The sequence below is a fragment of the Cydia amplana genome, chromosome 19 (genome assembly GCF_948474715.1).
Source record: "Cydia amplana chromosome 19, ilCydAmpl1.1, whole genome shotgun sequence".
Classification (NCBI taxonomy): domain Eukaryota; kingdom Metazoa; phylum Arthropoda; class Insecta; order Lepidoptera; family Tortricidae; genus Cydia; species Cydia amplana.
Window position 1 is genome coordinate 15,060,665 of NC_086087.1, and position 13,034 is coordinate 15,073,698.

Consider the following 13,034-nt stretch of genomic DNA (forward strand, 5'->3'; position numbering starts at 1 on the left):
GTTATAGTTCGTTTTTTTAGCATTAAAAAAAGACTACGCGATCTTGAAGAAAACGCTTTAAATTTTTTTTAACTATTACTTATGAAAGCAAAAAAATGAAAATAATCGCATATGATCCATAATTGTTACATATATTTGCCGTGACTTATTTCTCAAAAGTGTTTTTCAATAAAAAGACACGTCAAGATTGTTTCCTTTTTAGGGTTCCGTACCCAAAGGGTAAAAACGGGACCCTATTACTAAGACTCCGCTGTCCGTCCGTCCGTCCGTCCGTCCGTCCGTCTGTCACCAGAGCGCCTACCGCGAACCACGTTCGACCTGTTGCCTCTCTGTCGCACGTGTAAATTCGTACGTAAGTGTGACAGGGAGGTAACACGTCGAACGTGGTTCGCGGTAGGCCCTCAGGCTGTATCTCATGAACCGTGATAGCTAGACAGTTGAAATTTTCACAGATCATGTATTTCTGTTGCCGCTATAACAACAAATACTAAAAACAGAATAAAATAAAGATTTAAGTCGGGCTCCCATACAACAAACATGATTTTTGACCGAAGTTAAGCAACGTCGGGCGGGGTCAGTACTTGGATGGGTGACCGTTTTTTTGCTTGTTTTTTGTTGATGGTGCGGAACCCTCCGTGCGCGAGTCCGACTCGCACTTGGCCGGTTTTTTTCTTATGCTTAGGAAAACGAACTATGTATAGTGTGGCCCAGAGATAAGAGGGGGCTCCCACAAAAAAAAAATTTGATTTTTTATACGTTTAAATGAAGGGCAATGCATTTGTGGCAGCAACTTAATACAGTCGGCAGCAATGTCGTGCAGCATTACAGCAGCTGAACAAATGTTAGTGTACTCGGTAGAGTCGCCATCAGATATATCGGAGCGGCTAAGCAGTGCTCGCGGTCGTGTCCGTGATTCGTGAACCCGTAGCCGTGCGCCCGGTTTCGTGAATCACGGCAACGGTTTTCTGGTCCGTTCCGCACGTGACATTCGGTTACGTGAAATTAGGGTACGTGAATCCGTGTAGATCCGTGTAGGCGTGATCACGGCTTCACGTATCTTAAGAACACGCCGGTTCGGTCCGCCCGCGACGTTGAGTGAAGATACGATGCGGTCTCTAAGAGCTACGAATAAAACTGTATCGTGAGTTTTTTATTCATAGCTCTAATTCCGTTTCATTACTTTTGAATTAAAATTTATTTCCAATAGTACGGCCTTTTAAATATTAATCAGTAATAAATTAAAAGAACCAAACATTAATTACAATGAATAGCTACTTTAATAAATTCTAAACTGCCCCCTCCAGATTAAATAAAAAAATACCACGAATTTGTAAAACAAAACATCGCGGTCACTTCTTTCAACTTCACAAACAAAAGGTAAAGCCCACAGCTACTTATGTATATTGTTTGTTTCATTTTAATAAGTCGCTCGCAAATCTTATTATCTTTGTCTGCACGTGCAACTGCACTTCTTATCTACAAAAAAAACCCGGTAGGTTGGCTTAGCTTGTTAGTCATACAATAAAACACTCTAACAATAATATGTCATTATTACCTTCAATCTAGAAATAAACAGTACTCTTTAATGTGCCGAATGTTCGAAACTGATAAGAACTGCAGCTGTGTACTTTTTTTCCGTGGCCCCGTACATGTGTTTTTGTTGAATTTGTTTACCTGTATTACCTTTATCATACCTACCGAAGATTTGCAGAAATTTACCCTTTTGTTTCTTTGAATTAGGATTGCCTTGTTAATATTTAGGCTACGTTATATTCTTTGATAGTAGCAAGCTTTTACAAGTATGTTTCATTCATTTAATTAATACTTAACAGAAACAATGTCTTCTCTTGACTTAATAATAACAACCAGTAGCATAGCGTTGCTTAAGTTCATAATTATAATGATACTTACTAGGGAGTTTTACACCTTATATTTATATTAGTGCAATGCAACGGGCAGGTCTCTAAGTTTTGACTAAAATCAATAGCTGATTATACAGAAAACAGAATAACTCCATAAATTATTTAGATATAACCATTATATTCAAATCGATGCAAAAAATACAATTTAAGTTTAATTCACACGTAAATGTTTGTCCGACGAACGTCCCGTATTCAATATACTAAGTGGTAACTCAATTAAATAATACTTAGTCCTTATTTATTTTTCTCCCGGGCGTGCGTATCGGACGTGCGATAAGTATCCATCGGAACCGAGCCCGAAGCTCCGCACACGAACGCAGGTACGGGCTACGTACGGGTTTATGGAATTCATGCATGTTAGTTTTTAGTTTTTGACGATTGTGATGTAAATTCTTATAATTTTGGCTTAGGCAAAGTTGTACTGTAATTTATTTCATGAAATAAATAATCTAATCTAATCTAATCTAATCTATCATGGCGTGTCACGGCGTGTCACGTGAATCCGGACGCGAACGCAGGTACGAGGTACGTACCTTGCAGTGTTCGTGAAATTCGTGATCTTAGTACCGCCGGGCTTAAGAACCCGTAGCTACGGATCGGCGTGTATCACGGATATCAGGAGCCCTAGGCTAAGGCGCTCACAAATATCTGAACACGCCTCTATTGTCACGGCGTTAGAGTGCGTGTTCACATATTGTGGACACCTCGGCCGCTCCGATATATCTGATGACGACTTTACCTTTCAGCAAATTGTGTAAGATGCAGCTTGGGACACGGCAATACTGGGTAACTGCACTGATAAGTGGAACCATAATCCGTTCATACCGAGCACACACCAAGTTTCCAAGTCAGGGCAAGTTTCGGAAACCGATCGATCTTCGGTCCCCGAGCACCTTTACAAGTAGCGCAATTCAAAGTCCAATTACAGCTTAGATCTGAGCTATAACCGCGAAAATCGAAGTTCGCAAATTGCGGGCATCTGTCTCTGTCTCTCTAATTACGCCTGCATTGGAAAAAAAGAGAAAGATTAATTCCCACCCACAATTTGCGAATTTAGGCTTTCGTGGTAGCCCCTCTGAGCGCTTCGCGCGGATTCGAAGTTAAAGATATGGGCATCTTAAGAGCAGTGGACGACCGTTTCTCTATGTATATAGTTTTTTTTTATGATATAGGAGGCAAACGAGCAGACGGATCACCGGATGGTAAGCGATTACCGCCGCCCATGTACACCCGCAACACCAGAAGGGTTGTTAGTGCATTGCCGGCTTTTAAGATGGAAGTACGCTCTTTCCTTGAAGATTTGAAGGTCGTATCGGTCCGGAAATACCGCAGGCGACAGTTCATTCCATAGTTTAGCTGTGTGAGGCAGGAAGTTCCATTTTCCTCTCTGGATGATAGAAAATATTAACATCATAGAAAATATATTTACACATGTTGATGTATATTAACTACCTACAGTATTATTAAGAGACAGGAGCTATCGAAAATTTGTATGGATGGTTTTTTTTTGTCGCTCTCAATTATACTTATAAATTATTGATTTGAAATTGCTCGTTACATATTTGACGTTTCCTGCAGTAATGTAGTCGGATGCATTACTGCAGCAGTATTGAAGAACAACATTACTGCCGACTGCATTGCCGCCGCTAATGTCAAAAACGATGTTGCTGCCCCGATTTGTGACATTTACGACAGCAAAGCGAATTTCTCGAGGGAAACTCTGAATAATATAATGTAGGTATTAAAAGCATGTATTTAATCGAATGGTATATGTACTCGTATTACTAAAATGAAATAAAAGACGACATTAAACTTGACACCATCGCAACAATTTTACCACAAACTCTCACCAATAACGCGACCCTTATTGTAAAGTAATTACACCCCCTGTCGCCACCAAACTTAAGGTAAACCCCGCCAACCGCCAAATTGCTTTCAAATGTGTTCAATTTACAGGCCCATTCGAACCCACACTCATTGACATCAGAATGACACACACGGGTTCCTCTCTCTACACCAATAGTAGGTATCTCTGTTTGGCCCTATGCACTATGGTTGACTGGTAGAGAAGAGTCCGCCATTTATACATTGTTGTATATATTTTGCGCAATAAAGTTTAAATAAATAATTAAGTGACATTTTAATCATGTTATCTAGCTATCGTGCGTCGCGCCCGCGCCGATAGGTATGTACATGTTCGGATATATATTACTTATAATATAAATTTAATTAATTACAGAATAGTGAGACTCCACAGTCAAACAAATGTAGTTTTGTGGCTTTATCCTTAACAAAAAAGTTTTAACTTCTGTGTAATAAAATAAATAACAAAATAAAAAAAAACAACGGGGTGCACTCCGGGAGTGCCGGCAGAAGTGAAAACTCAATGACTAGTGCAAAATGTCTGTATAATTGAGGTTAACGCCATCTAGCGTTATTTCGTCGCGTTACTTGAAACCCCATCACTGTTAGTACTAGAGTTATATTAATACCAGTTAGAGGGAAACTCACTAGATGGCATTCAAATCAATAAAGAAAAACTCAATGACATTGTAAGTTTTTCGATCAGGCCACGTGTCCGTCTTATGCCTTATCATCTGTCGCGAGTTTAACATTTTTTCCCCACCTCAAAAAGTGCACAGCGCTGCTAAAGGAGTTTTCACTTCAAAAATAAAATATACTTACGAGTGAAATGCACAACAACTAAATAACATGATTCAAATATCATTCTGATGTCAGTGTACGTTCGAATTGGCCTGTGTGTTAAATTTAGGTGTGGAAAGCTTGGCGTCTCTATTTGTTGTGGTAGGTTAGAAAAGGCTGGCGTACCTATGTTTCCGGGATGTAGATCAATAATAATTAAATTACGTATAGATAAGGATAAGGTACAAAGTACAAAACTATTTTTTTTTTGCATTTTCAGCGCACATCGATAAGTATCTAATCCGAAAGTTACGAAAGTTCCATACATTTTATTACACAGGAGAGATTTTTAGGACTTACGGTGAAACAGCGCGTATATTGGACAGAATAGGGAACTATCTATAGTCTGTCAAGCTGAATATGTCAGTAGAAAATGTAAAGCAAATTAAAGTATGGTAACTAAAGTGTGGTAGGAAACGAACAAAAAGCAGCAATGTACATCGAACAACAATGAAATGTAAACAAAACAGTTCCACAGATAAGATATAAATAAATAAATATTATAGGACATTATTACACAAATTGACCCACGGTAAGCTCAAGAAAGCTTGTGTTGTGGGTACTCAGACAACGATATATATAATATACAAATACTTAAATACATAGAAAACAACCATGACTCACGAACAAATATCTGTGCTCATCACACAAATAAATGCCCTTACTGGGATTCGAACCCAGGACCGCGGCTTCACAGGCAGGGTCACTACCCACTAGGCCAGACCGGTCGTAAAATAATAAATGACACGCGATTCTCGAACAAATCAAACGTAGTGTTGTAAACCCGCGATATTTCAAATTTGCCGCCTTTTTCTAGTGACAAGATTTGCTTCACCAAGTACATCCACCAAATTTTATTTAAATCGGACGGAAATGACAACGATACAAAAATCGGCCCACTAGAGTCTGTTCGGAAAGAGAAGAGTCGTGGAATGTATTGGGCCCCATACATTCCACGACTCTTCTCTTTCCGAACAGACTCTACTCATTCCGTGTCTACCCATAATTTAGCTCTAATCCCGTGTTGGTTTGAGGGCCTTATAATAATCCAGGGCCGGAATTACGGCGCGTTATGCCGTGTGTGATTACTTGACTAACTTTCCTAATTTGAATAAAATTTACATACTAATTTGACTTCGTTTGTACACAAATAGAAACTTGTGTATATTATAATGTAACTATCTAATTAATCGTGAGACATATTTTAAACTGTTTAAACGACAACGGTTTCACTCACTTGAATTTTTAGTCGCTTTTGGCGACATGTTTCGGGCCCTTCGGGGGTCCTTCTTCAGGCTCGAGTGCTCGCGGCGACTGCAACTCGTGCACTTCAAATCAAGTGAGTGAAACCGTTGTCCTCTAAACAGTTTAATACATACCTATGTTTCTATCTCATTGTATAAAACAAATGGTTAAGTAGTTTACGAATCGATGTAGTGTCGTACAATTTTAAGTTTAATATTATTATAATAATAATAATTTAATCCTACCTAGACTTGGCTCACGAGATAACCGCCATGTGGGATGTTGATTCGACGATCATTGTCCCGATAGTTGTTTCAGCGAACGGTCTAATAGCGAAGAGTTTCGACCAACATCTTGAGAGACTCTCGCTAGGTGGTTGGATCAAGGGCCAGATGCAGAAGGCGGTGATCTTGGACACGGCGCGGATAGTCCGCCGGTTCCTCTCTCTGCGGCCCTGACCACCGGCAGCTTGGGCCTTGCCCCGCTGCTGGCGGCACCCTAGGTTAGGTTTTTTATAATGTGTTTATATGTATTTTCTATTGTTTTGTAAGTGTTTTTATATTTTACTTTTATATTCATATTATAAATCACCTAGCCTAGAGAGTTCAAGTAAATAAAGAGAATAATTTAATCCTATATACGTCCCACTGTTGGGCACAGGCCTTCTGTCATGCTTAGGCTATAGTCCCCACGCTGGCCCAATGCGGATTGGGGACTTCACATACACCTTTGAATTTCTTCGCAGATGTATGCAGGTTTCCTCACGATGTTTTCCTTCACCGAAAAGCTAGTGGTAAATATCTCTAATAAAATCTTTTCCCCTTTTCTTTATTAGATACTCACTTTCAGAAATTATTTGATTTCGCTATATTTTTTAAGTATAGACGTTTTCTATTTATTTGTTAAACTTTTAAAAATTAAATAGAACAAGAATCTAGGTAGCGCAACAAAACAGCAGAACACTGTTGTTTGTTGTTCTAATCCCTACTAATTATACTAATATTATAAATTCCAAAATAATTAAATAACTGTTAGTCTTCACGCTTAAAACGCTGAACCGATTACGATGACATAGAATAGTTATTATTAATCATTTTCATCATCCCACGCAGACCAAATCGCGGTCAGAAGCTAGTAAAATTTAAACACACCATTGATAATTAAAAAACATTTTTTTCGATTTTCTGTTCCAAGTATGGGGATCCCCAAAATTTATTGTTTTTTTTATATTTTTGTGTGAAAATCTTAATGCGGTTCACAGAATACATCTACTTACCAAGTTTCAACAGTATAGTTCTTATAGTCTCGGAGAAAAGTGGCTGTGACATACGGACGGACAGACAGACAGACAGACAGACAGACAGACATGACGAATCTATAAGGCTATGGGACATACGTTCGCATCGACGGCCGGACGCAACTGAGGCGCGCGCAGGCGGCGCGCACGTATTTACGCAACGGTTGGAGCGAGATGGAAGACAGGGCGTGCTACTCTCGAAAGCAACATTCTCTGCGGTAGTTCTGAATTGCTGCATTTTCTACTACCCACTTCATGCAACCGGCGATTGTGAGCGGGATAGAAGATATGCCATCGCACTCGTGAGAGGCGCGATTTACGTCAAAGGGTAGATTATATTCTGCAGTTCTAAGATACCTATCTTTCTGTTTTTCGTAGGTTTAAGAATAGTATATAAGACGACGATGCATTTCAATAAATGTTCATTATTTAACTGATTATACCGCTGTTTGCACTGCTCCTCCTGCCTGGACTCCCATATCTGGTGACCTCGCGACGTTTAGAAGATGTCTGACACCGAAGGTACTGGAGCTCAAGATCAGCGAAAAATACACAAAGATAAGCCGCAAGAACCAAATACAGCATCGAATGCGCCACAGCTGCCGTCATCAAGCTACGATCTAGCCGGAATCTCCATCCAGTCCAAATTACTACCGTTTTGGCGCGAACATCCACGTTTATGGTTTGCGCAGTTTGAAGCCATCGTCGAACCTTTGAAGACAAGCGATGACCAGAAATTTCGATATGCACTCGGCGTTATGCAAGCAGCTGATATTCAACAAGTTAGCGACATCATTCTCAAGCCGCCATCCACTGGCAAGTACAACGCGCTGAAAACTCGTCTCCTTTCTGTTTACGAAGAGTCTGCGTCCAGGCAATTCCAGAAGCTCATCAGCGGTCTCGAGCTGGGGGAACAGAAGCCGACACAGCTTTTAAGGCGAATGCGAGAACTAGGCAAGAATATGGTACCAGACGACGGTTTGAAGGTCATGTGGATGAACCAACTCCCAGTACAAGTACGCACAGTCCTTTCTGTCAACAACGAGTCATCACTAGACATTCTCGCCGCCATGGCCGACAAGATGTTAGAGCACACCGAGCCAGTCACCGTTGCTGCAGTCACACGAGCCACAGATTTTCAAACCCCGCAGAGCAGCGAAAACACATTTTTCGAGAAGTTGTCCCAGAAGCTCGACAATCTGACACTCGAAATAGCAGCCTTTCGGTCCGGCGGCCGGCAACGCTATCGCCGTCCCTTTCGCTCTCGCAGCCGTTCCCGTTCGAGATCTATGTCAGCGCATGGAACTACACGCACTTCACGCAAGCCGGGTGATCCTGGGTGGCTCTGCAGATACCACTTCAGATTCGGAGACAAGGCACGAAGATGTGAATCGCCGTGCAGCAAGAAAACTAACTTACCGGAAAACTAATGCCTACACCGACTATGGCGGGCGTCGGTGTACCTTCAGTCAGCAACCGCCTATGTGTCATCGATCGCAACTCTCGAGAACGTTACCTCGTTGACACTGGCGCCGAAATATCTGTACTATCGTCGCATCATAGGAAGAACCAGATATCAAGCACCTACAAGCTTTACGCCGCAAACGACACGCCGATAAAAACCTATGGGGAAAAAACAATCACTCTCAACTTGGGGCTACGGCGCGACTACCGTTGGACGTTCATCGTGGCTGCCATCAAGACTTCAATCCTCGGAGCTGATTTCCTTCGGCACTACAAGCTGCTACCTGACCTAGATCAAAAGAAGCTCATTGATAAAACCACTGAACTGCAAGTCAACGCGTTAGAAGTCTCAAGCACTCAACAAACCGTCCATTTGATCAGCAGCAATCAAGTCTACTACGAGATCCTCAAACAGTATCCTAATGTACTGCGACCAATGTCTTTGAAAACGCCGGCCAAGCACAACGTACAGCATTTCATCGAGACTACAGGCCCTCCACTCTTCGCCAAGCCACGCCCACTGCCGCCCGACAAATATGCCGCGGCGAAGGCTGAATTCGAACGCTTGATGGAAATGGGCGTCTGTCAACCCTCAAACAGCCCCTGGGCAAGTCCACTTCACGTCGTTAAGAAAAAGGATGGCACTCTACGTGTATGCGGCGATTATAGGCGTCTGAATGCCGTAACGCAACCCGATCGTTATCCGCTACCTCGAATTCAAGATTTTACGTACCAGTTGCACAATAAGAAGATTTTTTCGAAATTAGACCTGAAGATGGCGTATTTTTGGATACCCATGAATAAAGAAGACGCGCAGAAAACTTCAATAATCACACCGTTTGGGTTATTTCAATTTAACTCAATGACGTTCGGGCTCCGCAATTCAAGCCAAACATTCCAAAGATTCATGCACGACGTCCTGCGAGGCATAGATGGCTGTTTCTGTTACGTCGATGATCTTCTGCTGTCCTCTGAAAATGAAGAAGAGCACAAAACACTACTGCGACAAGTCCTAGAACGCCTAGATAGATACGGCGTAACTCTCAATGTCGATAAATGCGAGTTCGGACGAAGAAAAATCAACTTCCTCGGCTATGAAGTATCACCCGACGGCATCAGTCCCACTCAAGAGCGCATCGAAGCAATATCGAATTACCCAAAGCCGAAGACAGTCTGCGAGCTGAGAAGATTTCTAGGCATGTTAAATTTTTACCGTGACTGCCTACCACATCAAGCCGAACTCCAGTCTCAACTCAACAAGTATCTGCACAACTCTAAGAAAAATGACAAGACTCCGATCGAATGGAACCCCGAATCAGATGAAGCTTTCAAGAAATGCCGCCAAAGCATATTGGAAGCTACTACGCTATCGTATCCCGTTCACGGCGCTCCTCTATGTATCATGAGTGACGCATCAGACCACAGCGTGGGAGGACTAGTCCAACAAAAGGTTCATAATGTTTGGAAACCTCTGGCATTTTTCTCGAAGGCCCTGAGTCCGACGCAACGCCGCTACAGTGTGTATGATCGCGAAATCCTAGCGATTTACACAGCTGTAAAGCACTTCAGACGACTTATAGAAGGCAATGACGTCATCGTCTACACGGACCACAGACCACTTACGCATGCACTTACGCGAGCACCGAGCAACAGCGACACTCCAAGACGCGAGCGCCAACTGCACTTCATTAGCCAATTTTGTTCGAGCATCCAGTATATTCCAGGCGACAAAAACAATATCGCTGACGCCTTATCACGAATCGAAGAAATACAATGTCCATCCGTCATCGATTTCGACAAGTTAGCCACCGACCAGCGCACCGATGAAGAATTAATAAAATTGAAAACTCAAGAAAATCTGAAGTTCACTGAAGTCACGTTACCAGCCATCAATAGACCAATCACGTGCGAGCACTCAACTGGGACACCACGACCGTACTTACCTATCGCTTATCGTTATGCTGCCTACAAAGCGCAACACGATATAAGTCACTCAGGTGTACGCGCAACCAGGAAACTTATGGCGTCTAAGTTCTTTTGGCCAGCAATGAACAGAGACGTCGCACTTTGGACCCGAGCGTGCATTGGATGTCAACGAGCCAAAATACATCGTCACGTGATTCCACCTATCGGCGAGTTCCCGCGATCTCAACGTTTCGAGCATCTGCATATCGATATCGTGGGACCCCTAAGAATATCAAATGATTATCGATATTGCGTCACAATGATCGACCGCTGCACGAAGTGGCCCGAGGCAATACCAGTACGCGACATAACAGCTGAAGTTGTCGCTAAAGTCTTGTACGAGCATTGGATTACGAGATTTGGATGTCCGCTACGCATAACGACAGATCAAGGTCGTTCCTTCGAGTCAAACCTTTTCAACGCTCTCCTGAAGAAACTTGGAACCACAAGAATACGTACCACTGCCTACCACCCTCAGGCGAATTCTCAAGTGGAGAGGCTCCACCGCACCTTGAAAGCCGCTCTTATGGCAAGGGGCGAAAGTTCAAGATGGTCCGAAGAGTTGCCTACAGTCTTATTTGGATTACGAGCCGCACTACGCAGCGATAATAACCTGAGTCCTGCATTGATGACGTATGGATCCCCACTACGCATGCCAGCTGATTTCTTCGTACCTACAAAGTCGACGATTGAAGATGCAGAGTTTGTACGACGTTTGTCAGAGATTATGTCATCACTTGTACCAGTAACCCGGACGCACGCCACGCAACTAAGACCTTTCGTGCATAAGGACCTTGCATCGTGCACCCACGTATTCGTGCGCAATGACACCGTGCGACCCCCGCTCACACCACCATATGACGGCCCGTTCGAAGTTCTCAAACGCTACGACAAGTATTTCAAGATACAAATGCCACAACGAACTACTGTCGTTACCATTGAGCGTCTGAAGCCAGCCTACATCTACAATGAAGACGTCACAAGCGTCAGCCAGCCTCCTGCAACTAGCCCAGACACACAGACGTACGTAACAAGATCGGGCAGAGTCACGAAACGTATTCGCTTCGCTTGAGAGGGAGTGCTATGGGACATACGTTCGCATCGACGGCCGGACGCAACTGAGGCGCGCGCAGGCGGCGCGCACGTATTTACGCAACGGTTGGAGCGAGATGGAAGACAGGGCGTGCTACTCTCGAAAGCAACATTCTCTGCGGTAGTTCTGAATTGCTGCATTTTCTACTACCCACTTCATGCAACCGGCGATTGTGAGCGGGATAGAAGATATGCCATCGCACTCGTGAGAGGCGCGATTTACGTCAAAGGGTAGATTATATTTTGCAGTTCTAAGATACCTATCTTTCTGTTTTTCGTAGGTTTAAGAATAGTATATAAGACGACGATGCATTTCAATAAATGTTCATTATTTAACTGATTATACCGCTGTTTGCACTGCTCCTCCTGCCTGGACTCCCATAAGGGTTCCGTTTTTTTCCATTTGGCTACGGAACCCTAAAAAGTGACCTTAAAGTAAATTCAAGTACCTATTTATTCATTGTTAACTGTATATAAGATGTCATAAGCAAGAGATATAGAACCAACAGTTGCCCATTTCTAGCATACAATTATCTTAAAAGTACTAAATATACTAGCTTACTGACTAACTTATAAATCAATCTGGTGAGTCAAATCTAGTGTTCCGTCCAAAACTTTGTTCACGGAAAACTTATTTTAACTTAAATTGAAAACGATTCTCCTCTAATTATTTTAATTGTCATGGCGTTAAATACACGTATCGCAGTAGATATTGAATGTAAAACATTCAGTTGTTTGATTTTGGACGTTTCTAAGGTCTATTTTCTATTTATCTGCTAACCCTTCTCAAGTGTTACATAAATCGAAAGATCCATTTACCCCATCAGCTGCATAGCGTAACTTTGAAAACAATGACTCAACACATTTATAAAAGAAAAACAAAACATTACACTAACGGGGTTCGAATCTGCAAGTCATTCAGCGGTGCAAATAACACCATTTCAATTTACTTAGTAGTTTTATACCGTTTTGAAAATAACCTACTTATTGTTTTAAGTGAAAAATTACCGTACTCAGCTTTTATAGGTTGATTAAATTAAAAAAACACTCGTAGTAATAAACAAAATTACCTAGTTTTATTTCCGTCACTTACCTACATAGTTTAGGTCTGAAAAGGACCGTCAAGCCAAAATTCAATGATATGAAAACATACACAAATTAAATACCTACATAAATTCATCACATTAAATTCTATTGAATACCCAAAACCGCTGAAAGCATAACTATGCTAAAAACCAAACACACGTATCGTCAATTTCACATGAAAATGGATTAGCGGTACGTGTCAAAGCAGTAATTAGGGTTTTAATCATTGGAATGTATTTGCCTTTATTTATCTAAAATAC

At 42.0% G+C, this 13,034-nt stretch overlaps 1 protein-coding gene across 1 annotated transcript; it reads left to right on the forward strand.

Annotated features, from left to right (window-relative positions):
• Positions 1 to 7,673: 7,673 nt before the first annotated feature.
• Positions 7,674 to 8,597, forward strand: LOC134657198 (uncharacterized). The gene has a single exon (XM_063512752.1). It carries the CDS (start codon positions 7,674 to 7,676, stop codon positions 8,595 to 8,597), a length of 924 nt encoding a protein of 307 aa, XP_063368822.1.
• The last annotated feature ends 4,437 nt before the right edge of the window (positions 8,598 to 13,034 follow it).